Source organism: Sphaeramia orbicularis, chromosome 3, assembly GCF_902148855.1.
Source record: "Sphaeramia orbicularis chromosome 3, fSphaOr1.1, whole genome shotgun sequence".
NCBI lineage: Eukaryota > Metazoa > Chordata > Actinopteri > Kurtiformes > Apogonidae > Sphaeramia > Sphaeramia orbicularis.
In genome coordinates this window covers 14,092,924-14,108,613 of record NC_043959.1, presented here as the reverse complement: position 1 = coordinate 14,108,613, position 15,690 = coordinate 14,092,924, and the positions used below count along the sequence as shown (strand labels likewise).

At 34.3% G+C, this 15,690-nt stretch overlaps 1 protein-coding gene across 2 annotated transcripts; it reads right to left on the bottom strand.

Moving 5' to 3' along the window:
* Positions 1–9,797: 9,797 nt before the first annotated feature.
* Positions 9,798–15,337, bottom strand: coxfa4l3 (cytochrome c oxidase associated subunit FA4L3). 2 transcript variants are annotated; one of them, XM_030131147.1, is made up of 5 exons: positions 15,189–15,337; positions 15,048–15,114; positions 14,603–14,691; positions 13,878–13,938; positions 9,798–11,308 (listed from the first exon to the last, which is right to left on the bottom strand). In XM_030131147.1, the coding sequence occupies exons 2-5, from the start codon at positions 15,084–15,086 to the stop codon at positions 11,240–11,242; spliced, it is 258 nt and encodes an 85-aa protein (XP_029987007.1). In that variant the 5' UTR covers positions 15,087–15,114; positions 15,189–15,337; the 3' UTR covers positions 9,798–11,239. The 2 variants fall into 2 exon arrangements, with proteins under 2 accessions (XP_029987007.1, XP_029987006.1); XM_030131146.1 differs by lacking the exon at positions 15,189–15,337 and having other exon boundaries at positions 15,048–15,188.
* Positions 15,338–15,690: the final 353 nt, after the last annotated feature.

Genomic DNA, 15,690 nt, shown 5'->3' with positions numbered 1-15,690 from the left:
CACAATTCAGGAACCAGGAATGTGCGGTTTTTCATTTTTATTTTATTTTATTGTATTTCTGTTTTTATTTTTTATTTTATTGTATTTCAAATTCATCTTATTTCTTGCACTTCAAAAATTCTATGCATAATCAAATATTTTAATGTGCGCTGTTTTTATATTTTATTTCATTGTATTTCTCTCAAATTTAATTTTATTTCTTGGTGTATAATCAAATCTTAATGTATTTTAATATTGTATTTTTTCAATAAATGTGAAGCACTTTGGGCTACAATTTCTGTATGAAAGGTGCTATACAAATAAAGTTTATTATTATTATTATTATTATTAATAATAAATTCTAAATGTTATGTCAGTAAAAGCGCTCTAAATTCTAAATGTTGTATTTGTAAATAATTATTTGTAATTTTTATAATCTTTATTTAATATCAGAATATACTGAGGAGGAGACTTCATTTGCAATATAACCGAGAAAACTCAGGAATTCATGATGATCAAATAATTCTGGTAACAAAAAAAAAAAAAACAATTTTAAAGGAATCACATTTAGACTGTGAGTAATCATTAATGTTAAAAGTAAGAAGCACAACAAGACAATTCAATGAAACAAATCCTTCCAAACTGACACCTGACGGGTTTTGTGTTTGGAAAGGCAGGTCTATTGTGTTTGTATTTGTTGTTGTCATGTGTGAACACACGGTGGCGCACTATTCTATTTGTTTAGGGAGTGTTTTCATTGTGGAGCACAGTTTACACACAGTTTACACCAGTCCATTTGAAGCCTTTAAGGGATTTTACACATATGGGCTTTTGTCCCCCATCACTGCTGTTTATTAAACCTCTTTACAAGCTTTTTCTTTTTTATTTTATTCGCCATAGTTTAATTAAAGACTGCACTATTTCGGTTGTAAATCTCCTTTAATATGTCTTGGACAGTGACACAGAAGAAGAGTCTTCAGGTACCAAAGGTTAAAATTCAGAATTTAAACAGATAAAGGGTTTATTGTTGACAGTGTGGATGAAGTGGGAGTGTCTGTTTCCAGGCAGCCGATGTGTTATCAGGGTATAAAAGCCACAGGGAGTGTGGAAGACAAACAGCACACCGCAGCAGGTTTAGTGCATCCATCTGCCTTCTTTTACCCACAAAACCTCCTGACACCCTGCGTCCACATGAGCACACTTCATATTCTGTGTTTCTGACTCTTTATACTTCATTCTTTTTCACTTTAATGCATCATCCTCATGAGTGGGGCCCCCACTGACACAAAGGATGACTGAAATGAACACTTGAACACTGGTCGTTTGACATCACACGTGCATTTGACGTCTTTCAGACAATGTAGGACAGTTATAAAGTTCTGGAAAGTCACACTTGAGTAGACGTCCAGGTACCAAAAAATGACTTAGAAGTTCAAGTCACAAACTGAAATGCTACTGAACTTAAAGTTTTTATGCATCTAGTATTTATAAGTACTTATCCTATATATGTATTTATGCATCATTTTGTTTGTCTAATATCCTAGAAGTGTGGTTGGATATGTGTTCAAACTTGTTAATATCATTATTATTATCCTTATTTTTCTTACTTATTTACTTTATTTATATTAATCTTTTTTTTCTCTCTTTCTTTTTCTTCCTTTCAGTGAGCATTATTGATACCCTTTTTTCTTTTCAAATAAACAAAAAAAAAAGAACTGTGTACTTTGTTACAGACGCGTATTGCATTCACACAAAAAATAAAATTCGGCTCTGTTTTTCCGAATTAATGAGATAGTTATCTTGTAATTATGAGAAAAAATAACTAAAACAAAAATTTGGCTCTGTTTTTCTGAATTAACGAGATACTGTTTTCTGAAAAAAATTTAATTCGGCTCTGTTTTTACAAGATAATTATCTTGTTAACTCAGGAAAAACAGAGCCGAATTTAAATTTTTTAAATGAACCCTTTCATGCATGGATTATGAGAACCTTAGTTGAGTTTTGGGGGGTTTTTTTGAGTGTTTTTATTCCTCCTTAGGCATGAAAAAAAAACAATACAACTGAGTTCTTTTTTTTTTATGGATTTACAAAAATGCCCACTCAGCTACACCATACATTATATTCTTGAAGCAAAGAAATGAGTATTTAAAACCCAATACCAGAAAATGATATGAAGACAATGAAATAAAAACATGTTTAATGCAGCTAATCTGATATTTTCCCACATTTTAACATATTCTAATACTAGTTATTACTCACTTCATGGAGATAATATGCAAAAAAAAAAAAAAAAACCCTTTTTCTTAAGAAAAAAACCTAAAAAAAAATGTTATTTACAGTCTAACAATTAACAATTGATTTACACTCCAACGTGTTTGTGCAGATCAGGTTTATCAAGAACAGCAAAGTTACAGTAATGGTATGAATTGCAGTGTATGAGATGATGCATAAACGTCCACTGTGTTATCTGATATGAAACTAAAAAACAAAATATAAAAATATAATATACATATAAAATATACATAAAATAAAATATACAAGAAAACAGCTGTAGAATAGTTGTCCACTGTAGTGACCACTATGCATGAAAGGGTTCAATTAAAATTAAACTTTAAAAATTTAAATTAAACTTCGTCCCGCTCCTTTTTGAATGTATGACTTTCTTTTATATAATTCTTTTGTTGTTTGATTTTAATGCAAAAATCAAAATAAATAAATAAACAGACAAACAAACATGAATGTGTTAACATGAAACATGAAAATACTGAACATGTAACACCTCAACAAAACCATCTAACGTTGATCCTTTCCCTCATTCACTAGTTTTTGTTACGGAACAGCAGCATATTGACTGTTTTTCACTGTAGTCTGTTCAGTTTTCTGCTCAGAACAGACTGAATGAGTCAGAGTTACTGACTGAGAAGTGTGACGCAGTACACACTGACCTAGGCGGAAGAAGAAGTAGATCCCACTACTAATTTACTTTTTGTAATGAGTAACGATACTGTGCGTTAAAAATTTATGTGAGTAGATGAATGTAACTGAGGTAAGAAATGTAGTGAAGTACAAGTGAAAGTAAACAGAATAAAAAATACTCAGTAAAGTACAAATTCTGTCAAAACACACTTGAGTGCAGTAGTGAAGTATTTGTACTTTGTTACTATACAACACTGATCTAGGAGGCTGTTAAGTGGGACATGTAAGAATATTAAATCATCATCAGTGTGTAAGAATCCCACAGAAAAACCTCTGAACTAAACTGATGTTCTGAACTGTCATTTTGAAACTAGGAGTTTGTGACGGGACCGTCGCCATGTTGGCTGTGAGGTGCAGGAAGTGGCCATATTTGGATAAGAGGGGCGGGACTACTGACTCACTACTCCTTCTATTGTTAGCTTACAGACTTGGTAGAACACTGAACTTCCTAGTGTTGTGTAACAGTCATGTCACTGTTTCGTCAGCGGAACCTCTAAACTCTTTAAAAACTTGATGTGTCATCGCTGACACACCCTGCCCCAAGGTTCGAATAGTTTTAGATTTTCATTATAGTTTAGTTACCTCCGCCAAGGAGGTTATGTTTTTGCCAGGGTTTGTCTGTCTGTCTGTCTGTCTGTTTGTCTGTCCGTTAATGTGCAACATAACTCAAAAAGTTACGGACAGATTTTGATGAAATTTTCAGGGTTTGTTGGAGATGGGATAAGGAAGAAATGATTAAATTTTGGTGGTGATCGGGGGGGGGGGGGGGCCACGGGGAGGCCCACTAATCAGCCTTGGCGGAGGTCTGCGCTCTCCGAGTGCTTCTAGTTTTATTTAGTTTTGACTTTTTTTCGAAGGGAAAACGAAGGGAATTTTTATCTGTTTTAGTTAGTTTTGTAAACACACAATACAGTTTCAGTTAGTTATCTTTTTTTTTCTTTTAATTCTAGTTTTGATTTATTTCAGTTAACAGAAATGTTTTTACAATTCTAGTTTTCATCATTTCGTTAGTTTTCGTTAACGATAATAACCTTGTCCTGCACATGTGCAGTTTGGATGGATGGAACTCTGTCACTGTTTGTGCAATTGGAAAAATTCCAACACCTTCTGAAACCTGAGACTTTGCACTTTAAAGTAGGGCTGTAAGAAAATATCGGTTCTGCAATATATTGTAATATTTCATTTTACAATACTGTATCAATATTAAAAAGTACTGTATCGATATTTTTAGGTATTTATTCAAATGCAGATATTGTGGAGGTTCATTTTTTATTTTTTTTTGTTTTTCTTTTTTGTTTTTCTTTTATTTATTCTTATTTAACACTCTTTTATTGAATAATGTTAGTTCCTTTGTTGGGATTGAACTAAAATAATGTTCTGATGTTAGTTCTGAACAAATAGAATATGAACATTTGAACAGGATCTTAAACTGTAATGTCTGTAAAACAGAATTTAAATTTTAACACAGGAACATTTGTGATATAGCATTAGATCCTGTTGGGATCAAACAAAAATGTGTTTAGTATTTCTGCAGATTACTGGTGTAATTCAGTTTTTCCAGGAAATAATCTTTAAAAAAGACACAAAGCCAATAAAAAATTGCCTTTTTGACAGTATCATGATATATCGTGATATATCGTATCGTGATCCTAGTATTGTGAGGGGGCCGGACTGGACCCTTTGGTGGGCCGGATTTGGCCCCCGGGCCACATGTTTGACACCTGTGGTTTAAACCATAGTGATAGGAAAAATGCTTTTTATTAAAAATAAAACTAACAAATAAATAAAACTCAACAGGCAACAAAGCTGTGATCGAAGCTTAGTCTGTCAGCGTTCTGACATTCAGCAACGATGTTTCATGTAACTCTTTTTAACTTTTCCTGTCGTACGTATCCTAAATATGAAATAAAACAGATTAACCTCCTCAGACCCAGTTATGGGTTTTCTGTCCACATTTTTGGACTAGAGTTTCACAACTTTATGCAAAAAAAAGAACAGAAAACTGTCCACCACAAAGGACATTCTATAAAAATGTTAAAAACTGTTGCCTCCTGATGTTTCCAATATAGACACGTATTTAATAAAAAACAAAAAAAGCTGGTACTTTGCTGACATTTCCTGGGTCACAGGAGGTTAAAGCAGATCTTTTCCGCACATGCTCAGACCACAGGCTTCTACGTCCTTAGACTACCACTGTAGTGTTGCGTGCTGCTGTTAACCCACGCTGAGCTCTGTCTGTCATTTCTCATGCTCTGTTAGTGATACCTGCAGGTCACATGGTCTGTGGTGACTTAACCCGGTCACGTACACACGTTCCGACACCACGCACTGCGTCCTTCCTCTTCTGTCATTGTTTCTTTAAATAACCCTTCAGTTGTTGCATGGAGTTTGATAAGTCCAATTAAGTTCTGACATGAACGTCCTCACCCACAGACACTCAAACCACTCCTGCTGCATCTTTTTTAAACTCTTTTTATTGAAATTAGAACAATGACAATATAAAAAAAAGTCTTATATAATATCCAGTATATGTGTGTCAGAACAAGAACATTACACCCGCACTCACACGTACACTTACACAAACAAAAAAACAAAAAGGGGAAGAAGAGGTCTGTCTACTCACTTTACATTAAAGTAATCTGTAAAGGGCTGCAAATGGAATAAAATAACTTTACATTGTCTTTTAGTGAAACTTTTACTCTTCCTGGTTCATCTTTAACACGTTGTCTACCTTCTTTTTATTATTATGAGACATACGGCTGTGCACTCTGTCTGACCTGTATATGTTCAGTGAACTCACATGCAAATGAAACCAAATGAGGAAATGGGTTTCTAACTCAGTCGTATCAGGAAACAACACCCATACACACTCCCTGTCTCCAACACACACACACACACACACACACACATTGTTTAGGGTTTAATCATTTATGATTACAGCTGCAACAGCAACACTGTAAGCCCAGACTTTGTATTTACTAAAATACTGTAATTACAATGTACTTAAATGATTTCAGTTTTATTTCATTACTATAAAATGTTCAGTATATTCTGCTAATTTGTAGACATAGTCGAAAGTATGAAACAGTTTAAGCTGAATGAATCACTCAGTTTTAGTCCTGACCACACCTTTTTATCTGTGCATTGCATTGTGGGTATTGGGCATGTTGTTGTAAATGTGTTCTTTTTCTGTGCAGGGGTTCAGCGGGGTTGTGGTGTTAGTGTTCATTTGGAATGAATGTGTGTATGTCAGTGTTTATTGGCCTTTTTGTGTTTGTTTTTGTGTTTTTGGGCCGCCATGATACTCTGTTTTACTCGCCTAGTCTTTTATTCCTGATAACACTATTTTTATTTTTTATTGGACTGTCTTCTCTCTGTAGCGCTTTGAGATTCTGCTGAATGAAAAGTGCTTCATAAATGCAATTTATTATTATTATTATTATTATTATTATTATTATAATTATTATTATTATTATATTTTGTAGAGCTGTACCATGAGTCAGAGCCATAGGACGAACAATGGATTTACTGTTCATCTATTATTGTTCTTGGGCTATATAAATCATTATAATTTACCAAATTAAAAGCACTTCCTGTAGTGGCAAATTGCATTGAACTAACTTTCCGCTTAACTTCCATCCATGCTTTAATATATTAAGTTGAGTAATTATTTAAGGCAATTTATACTACAAAAGATTTTAATTTAAACTTGGAACTGAGTCCAATTAACTGATGATATTAAGTTAATGATTATACGAAGCAATTGACATTGCAACAAATTTTAAGTTAAATTAACTTGCATTTAGTGTGTTGGACTTAACCCTTTCTTGCATACTGGTCACTCCAGTGGACAGTTATTCCACAGCTGTTCTCTTGTATATTCATGGGTTTTGTTGTTTTAGTTCCATATCAGCCAGCACAGTGGACGCTTATGCACCATCCCATAATACACTGGCATTCATACCATCACTCTAACTTTGCTGTTCTTGATAAACCTGATCTGCACGAACTTGTTTGAGTGTAAATCAATTGTCATTTGTTATTAGACTGTAACTGACAGTTTTCTTAAACAAAAAAAAACATTTTGTATATTATCTCCATGAAGTGAGTGATAACTAGTATTAGAGTGTGATCAAATGTGAGAAAACATCAGATTACCTGCATAAAAAAAATAAATAAATAAATTTTAAAAAATCATATTTTTTTCAGACAGTTTATCTTTTTCTGATATTGCATTTTAAATGCATGTTTCTTTGCTTCAAAAATTAAACCCATGGTGTTCAGCTGCGTGGACATTATTGTAACTCCATGAAAAATAGGTTCATTAAAAAAAATTCAATCACATTGTTTTTTTCATGCCTGAAGAGGAAAAAAAGCACTCAGGAAAAAAAAAATCTTTACTCTAGTTCTCATAATTCATGCATGAAAGGGTTAAAATAGCAATTCCATTCAAATCAAGCATTTAAGTTTAATACACTCAAGTTTTCATTACTCATTACTTATCTGGTTTTACAGTGAAAGGTTTTCATTTTTCTCTCTCGTTCTCAGAAATTAAATGGACATTAAGAGGATTTTCTCTCACTTTCACACACAGTGGTGTCTCTGAAAACCCTGTAGCGGTGAACTGAGCACATGACCTGTTTACCGGATGGTTTTTCAGTGGTTTCACACATGCACCTCTTTACACATTCTGACTTTGTCTACTGAAGCCGTCACACAGACAGCCTTATTCATCTGCTCAGAATAACTGCACATTAGACTTTATATCTGATTTTTAACCTATAAGGACAACCAAAAGCATCTACTAATCTGAAATGTTTCCCACCTGGTTGATCCTCTAGTTCAGGGCTGTCAAACTCATTTTAGTTCAGGGGCCACATTCAGCCCAGGATGATCTGAACTGGGCCAGACCAGTAAAATAATAATATAATAATATAGAAATAATGTCAACTCCAAACTTTTCTCTACATTTTAGGATGAAAAATAAATAAAATTACAGTATGAAAATGTTTACATCTACATCTACAAATTATTCTTAAAAAAATGTGAGTCATATGAAAAACTATGAACAAATTGAAATTTATCAAGAAAAATAAGTACAGCTTCAACAATTTTATGAATCTGTTTATCATGTGTATTACAACTGACAGATCACAGTGGATCTACAAATACACAAAACATTTTGTCACAGGTGGAATATTGTTAAATGGCACTGACTTCTCTTAAGACATTTCAGATTATTCACATTTTTTGTGATGGATAGTTTGTAAATGTTAACATTCTTATGTTTTTTTTATGCTAAAACTAGTGCTGTCAAATGATTACAATTTTTAATCAGATTAATCACAGGGTTACTGTGGATTAATTTTGATTAATCACGATTAAATATCATTCATTTTTAATCTATATTAATCATGTTTCATTTTGCATAAACAGACTCATTAAAGACTGAAATATATCTGTACTTAACGCATTTATTGAACACCTTCAACAGTTTCAACAGTTTCAACAGTTTCAAGTGTCCCAAACTGTTCCGTCTTGGAGACTTTTTGTCCTCATATTTCCATTCAGAGGGATAACGTGCTGCTTCTGCTCTTCCATCTTTATGCGTTAACTCTAACTTTAGTCGTTTTTAATGAGAATAAAGTCGTTATTCAACGAGAGTAAAGTTGTAGTTTTAAAAAAGTCATTATTTAATGAGAATAAAGTCGTTATTTAACGAGAATAAAGTTGTTACTTAATAAGAATAAAGTCGTTATTCAACGAGAATGAAGTCGTAGTTTTAAAAAAGTCATTATTTAACGAGAATAAAGTCGTTATTTAATGAGAATAAAGTTTTTAATGAGAATAAAATCATTATTTAACGAGAATAAAGTCGTTATTTAACGAGAATAAAATCATTATTTAACGAGAATAAAGTCATTATTTAATGAGAATAAAGTCGTTATTTAACGAGAATAAAGTCGTTATTTAACAAGAATGAACTCATTATTTAAGGAGAATAAAGTTGTTATATTTCGAGAATAAAGTCATAATATAATGAGAAGTCATACCCACTCATGGAATAATGTAGAATTTGAAACATTTAGTGCAGTTCTTCTTTCATTTGGGGTTTAGACATAAATACTGAGTCTATCCTCCATCAACACATTCTCATTAGTCAAAGGACGTTGAAGCGAGTTTGCACACATTTGGGTTTGTTGTAAGAACTGAACTGATTTGTAGCAAATTTCCTTTTGTGGAGGAGAAACTGATGAAGTGTTCAGCTGTAGGACTATCAGTGGAAACACCAGAGAACTAAACAGAGAAGGTTTGGTGTTTCTGAACAAACTGTGGGGATTCTACTGTGAGGTTTGGAGTCCAACAGAAGGGAAAGCTGTTGCTTCGCTTGTCGCCTTCGCTGTAAAACCGGAAACTCTGTTGAATTTTCAAAATAGTATGACTTTAATCTCATAAAAGTACAACTTTATTCTCGTTAAATAATTACTTTATTCTCGTTAATCAACAACTTTATTCTCGTTAATTAACAACTTTATTCTCGTTAAATAATGACTTTATTCTTGTTAAATAATGAGTTTATTCTCATTAATTAACGACTTTATTCTCGTTAAATAATGACTTTATTCTCATAGTGACAAGTGTATTTATTTTCTTATGTGGCGCTCATACGCTGTCGTACACGTGTACTTTCAGACACTATAAAAATCTTTTGCGCACAGCCTGGTCGTGTTCTGTCTTTTTTTTTAAACTACACTTGTCTTTTTGAATCCTCAGTTGGTTTACAGCTTACCTTTGTTCTGGTCATTCCACTGGACTTAAATAAAACAATAAAACTGGGAACGTGGCTGTTGTCAAATCTTTATTTGGTGTTGAATGTCTGACTGACTCAAACCACTGGTGAGGAGGAAACATCCAACATTTAATGATGTGTGATAAAAAAATAAACATCAGCTTTTATGTACAACATAAACATGAATAACTGGGATTTGAAATGTTAAAATAACATGTTATGTTCACAGATCAACACACAATGAAATGACCATGAAACAAAGTACCATCGTTGCAGCTTTGAAAATAATTATCAAACCAACTGGAAATGTCTGTAAAAAACCCGTACAGGAGTCCACCAGTGTAGCCGTCCCATATTCTGTTTTATTAAAGATGAGTCGTCTATAGATTATTTGTTTATTTGTTATTTCTTGAGTAAATTTTCTTTGTGTTCTGTTTTATTTAAAGGTAGATTCTGTACATTTCGATTTCTTGGTTAAACCTGAAAATCGATTTCAGCTAAAAAAAAAATCCACATTGTTGTAAAATGCTGAATAACTTCTGCACCACTCATCAAAATGCTTAAAAAGTCAAATGAAGTGGAGGTTGTCTGTTTTTCTGTCACAGTTCTGCTGTTCATTCAACTGGAGGCTCCACCATCATGGTCTGGAGGAAACCCATGTTTCCTCTGAGCCGCTATAAGGTGGTAATTTCCTCCTGAAAGGTTCAATACGGACAAAATTCTGGAGGAAAACGTCCAAAACAACTGTTTGAATAAAGTCATTAAATGTCCACAAACAAAGGTCACGTATGAGTACGGACGGATTCTGACTGTTCTTCTGTTTGTATTCTGGAAAACTCAAGCATTCTGAGACAAAACAAAAGTAAAACTTGTAGTTTATCCATACGTACGTCCGTCCGTCTATCCATTCATCCATGGGTCCATCCATCCGTCCATCCGTCCGTCCATCCATCCATCTCTTTATAAATCATATTATGATCTTTAAATCCTGCCTTTTCACTCATTTCTCACAGTGGATCCAGAATTATTTCCTCAGCTGCAGATCTCAAAAACAGTTCAGACAACAGGTACTAGTTTAGGAAATGAAACATCTGTTAAACAGTTACAGCAAAGACAGTTCGACGACAACGTCATTATTATAATAATTTATTAATTCTACATTATACAGTGTATTGCATATTGATTCGACATGGAGACAGAACTGCAGTAATAACCACATAGTCTAGTGTCCTGCTCAGACTACCACACATCAGCATAAACACACATCAGCATAAACACACATCTAATAACGTCAATCTGCCACACACGTTTGGAGTGAGCAGATGAGCAGATGAGGTGGTCCTCTCAGGGCAGGGCTGAACCCCCACCAGTGGAGCAGAAGCATTTCCGCACACTGAGTGTCATAGAGTCCTAGTTTGTGCAGAAAGGATTCTGTTCGACTGATGGGGGGGTGGAGGGGGGGTCAGGCGTACACCCAGACTCTGAGCCCACCTGTTACTTGGTGAGGCTCTTCACCAGTTCCAGCTCCTCCACTGGTTTCCACTGCTGGTTAATGGTGAGGAGCTGCAGGAAAACAGCACAAAGAAAACTAACTTCACTGGACCTGTTTAAAAGTACAACACCAACTGAACCTTCAAAGACCCAAACGTCCTCCTTTAACCTAAACCATCTACTGATCTAAACTGCAGGGACGTGCACATGATTATCGAGGGGCAGGGGCTCAAAGTCACAAAAGGGCAGTATGTGTGTGCCAAATTTTTTTCAGGCCTTAATAACACAATATGTGGCTTAATGTAAAATGAATAAAGTAGCCATAGATAACAACAACAACAACAACAACATAGTAGTGTATATTGTGTAGCTGTGAGTGATGCAATTGCTGTTTCTCTTGTGTCAACAAATTATTGTCAAAATGTATCATAATACTGAGGTTTGGAGGACATGCGATTCAGCTGCAGTTCTAAAAAGCAATAAAACGTCAGCTTATTATCAGGCTATGTATTGTTGAAGATAAAGATTGTACCACATGAACATTCAACTGTGAAACATTGAACATTGACGAAAATATAGAAATAAATACTAGAAAAACAGTCCTGTTTAGTCTGTAGTTCAGCCTGCATGCCTACAGGACTGCAGTCAACATGTTGATCTCAATAATTTGTTGTTAATGTAGTATAGCTAAAATAGTCTGAGACCTGAGATGAGCTACACAATAAACTAGAACAATTTCCCGACTCCCCAAAACCGAGTCATAACTTCCAAACGGGTAAGCTAAGGCTAATATGATATTTTTCCCAAGGTGCACATTAACGCAGCTTTCATTAAATAGTCCAGGCTGCACATAAACCAGTCCGACTGTGACTGCTGTTGGAGTTTCCTGTTCCTACTGGAGAAACATTCACAGCAGCAAAGGCACAAGAAACTCAAGATCTGGAAACAAATGTAAATTGTCAGTAAAATCAAGCAGTGAATGATTCCCCCTGTTTCTGCTGTGGTTCAGTAATGTTGGGGGGGGGGGCGGGGGGGTTGATAAGCTACAAAGGTTGAAGTCAATCCACTGTCCAGTCTCATCTGTGCTGGAACTACACAGTGGAGATGTGACCGCGGACTGTACTTCTCTTGCTCTCTCTCTCTCTCTCTCTCTCTCTCTCTGGACAAGTGTGTGAACGTGCAGCATGAGGAAGCCCCGCCCCTCAGTGAGAGACAGCGGACAGAGAAGCGACATCAGATTCAACACACACACAATACCATGACGCGCTATTTCAAGGAAATGCGTACGGTAGATAACCGTGGTGTTTTTATACAGCCGTTTTCTTTTACATTCCTATGCAGAACAGGAATTTATTTATTTTTTAAAAGTAAAAAGGGCACTTTTTCTACGAGGCAAAAAGGGCAGGGGCTCAAGCCCCCTTTGGGCCCTATGTGTGCATGTGCCTGGTAAACTGTTTAACTCCTGTTGATCCACTAATCCTATCAATACATGTAAAGAATTGGTAGAAAATACAGTTCTTCATCTTTTCATGGTCATCAGATATGACCCATTTGGATGTTCAGAGGCTCCGTAGTTACCATGGAAACACCGTCATCTTCTACAACAGGGGTGTCAAACTCATTTTAGTTCAGTTCCACATTCAGACTAATATGATATGAAGTGGGTCAGACCAGTAAAATAATATAAATAACAGGATAAGAACACAATGTCAACTCCAGAGTTTCCTGTGCTTTTGAGTGAAAAAAAGTTAAATTCTGTATTAAAATGTTTACATCTATGAACTGTACTGGAACATATCATAACATACAAATATGAACCTAAAAATAAGAAAAATAAGTGCAATGTTAACAATATTACGTCTCAGTTTATCATTTATACATGTGTGTTACAACTTACAGATCACAGTGAATCAAAAATGCACAAAACATTTAAGAACAGGCAGAATATTGGTACAATTCTACATACTACTCTTAAGACATTTCAGGTTGTTCAAATTTGTTTAAGTTATTCATATTATTTGTAAAAGGCTAGACTGTAAATGTAAACATTTTTGGGTAATTTTACTTCTGCCTTGGTGGAGGTCTGCTCTGTCCGAGTGCTTTTCTAGTTAAAAATTAGCTTATTTTTCTTAAGAATTTTCAGGTTGTTCATATTTGATCATGTTATGCTCAAGTACTGTTTGTAGATGTAAACATTTTCATAATGGAATTTGACTTTTTTTCACTCAAAAACATAGAAAAAACTTTGGAGTTGACATTATTCATAAGTTGTTATCCTATTATTTATATTGTTTTACTGGTTCGGCCCACTTTATAACATATTAGGCTGTCTGTGGCCCCTGAATATAAATGAGTTTGACACCCCTAAGAGAACTAGATATTTACATAAACGTATCATATCTGAGTAATTGGTGCAGTTATTGAGTATAAGGTGCATAGACTTCCTGAGTTTGAATCGTGCGTTACACATGAACATCCTAATGTCCTGATAGAGGGCTGGTGACATTTAGATAAGGTCGTACCTTCAATGACTCAGCAGATTCAACCTCCATGGACCAGTCTATCAGTGTTTAGGAGCCAAAACCATCCACTGGCTTCATTATGTAATAGAATGTCAAATGTATGATGATAAAGAAATTACCTTTTGTGGTTTTGTTGGATCGACTCGCTCCCACGGTTCTGGGTTTCTGCTCTTATTCAAACTACAAATAAAAAAGTGAAATTATTTACTAAAATCTGATTCAAAACAGTTGAGCGTGAAAAAGACAAAATGATACATGAATTTATCAAAATAGTTAAAAACTGTGAGAGTGTATTGGCAAAAATCTGACGATATGATACAAATCACAATACTAGGATCACGATACGATATATTGCGATATATCATGATACTGTTAAAAAGGCAATTTTTTTATTGGTTTTGTTTCTTTTTTTAAAAGATTATTTCCTGGAAAAATTGAATTGCACCAGAAATATGAACAAATACTAAACATATTTTTATTTAATCACGACAGGATCTAATGCTATATCATAAAATTTTCCTGTGTTAAAACTTAAATCATATTTTGCAGACATTACAGTTTAAGATCCTGTTCAAATGTTCATATTTTATTAGTTCAGAACTAACATCAGAACAGTATTTTAGTTCAATCCCAACAAAGGAACTAACATTATTTAATAAAAGTGTGTTAAATAACATTAAATAAAATATAAACAAAAAAAAGAACCTCCACAATATCTGCATTTGAATAAATACCTAAAAATATCTATACAGTACTTTTTAATATCGATACAGTATTATGAAATGAAATGTCATGATATATTACAGAACCAATATTTTCTTACAGCCCTATTAAAAACACTCACATAACATCCGTTTTGGTAAACAGGAAATAGATGGAGGCAGAGGTAGCTCCTGTTGCAGCAAAAGCCATGAACCCTATCAGAGGGATCAACTGGGAAAAAAAAACATATACAAACATGTTTTCAGAATAAATGTACAGAATGCTCACATAGATTTGAATTATTACAGCAGTACAGAATGACTGCAAATCAAATAAAAAAAAAAAAAAAATATATATATATATATATATATATATATATATATATATATATATATATATGTGTATATATATACACACACACACACACAAACATGTTTTCAGAATAAAAAGTGGATTAAATGTACAGAATGTTCACATAGATTTGAATTATTACAGCAGGAAAGAATTACTTCAAATCTAAAAAAATAAATAAATAAATAAAAAATAAAAAAATAATAAAAAAAATAAAATAAATAAAAAAATCTTACCTCCTTTTTCTTTCTCAACATTTGGAAAAATCCAGACATTTTGTTAGTTTTGAAGTGTCCTCAGAACCTACAGGGGACAGACAGTATTTCAGAGGCAGTCTTCTCAGTCTTCTCACAGGCAGGTTCTGCTCAGTCTCTTACCTGTTGCCGCTCAGACAGTGTTGGTCTTCTGTGGGTGCATCATCTCATGAGCTGCTGATGTAGGCTGGAGGAGAGAGAGAGAGAGAGAGAGAGAGAGAGAGAGAGAGAGAGAGAGAGACAGAGGTGCAACGAGATCACAGGCACGTACACACGCGCAGCTTCCTGTACTGAAATGTCTACATCAACTGATTAACTTTGGTAGATGATCAATATTTTTCTGCGTGGCCATCTCCCTCTGGTGGCCAGACTGTGAACTGCATGAAAAAGGCTGTTTGAGGTCACGGTCACACCAGTGACTTTCCATCCATGTTCTGAAATGCTTAGTCATGTCATTGTTGCTGTATCTGTCCTCTGTTTTCTTCATTTATCTCATCTATCTGTTTACAAAATATCAGAGCTTTGTGTGGTCTCCTCCGATCCGCCTCATATGACTGGGCATATTCTCCTACTGAGAATAAAGTAGAATTTCATTTTCATTCATTTTATTTATTCATTCCAACCG

Bases quoted from the DNA above. Each gene is read 5' to 3' on its own strand.
- coxfa4l3 (XM_030131147.1), bottom strand. From the start codon at position 15,086: ATGTCTGGATTTTTCCAAATGTTGAGAAAGAAAAAGGAG. The intron at 14,692-15,047 runs GTAAGATTTTTT...TTTTTTTCCCAG, and splicing joins TGTTGAGAAAGAAAAAGGAG to TTGATCCCTCTGATAGGGTT. The intron at 11,309-13,877 runs GTAATTTCTTTA...GTTTTCCTGCAG, and splicing joins ATCCAACAAAACCACAAAAG to CTCCTCACCATTAACCAGCA.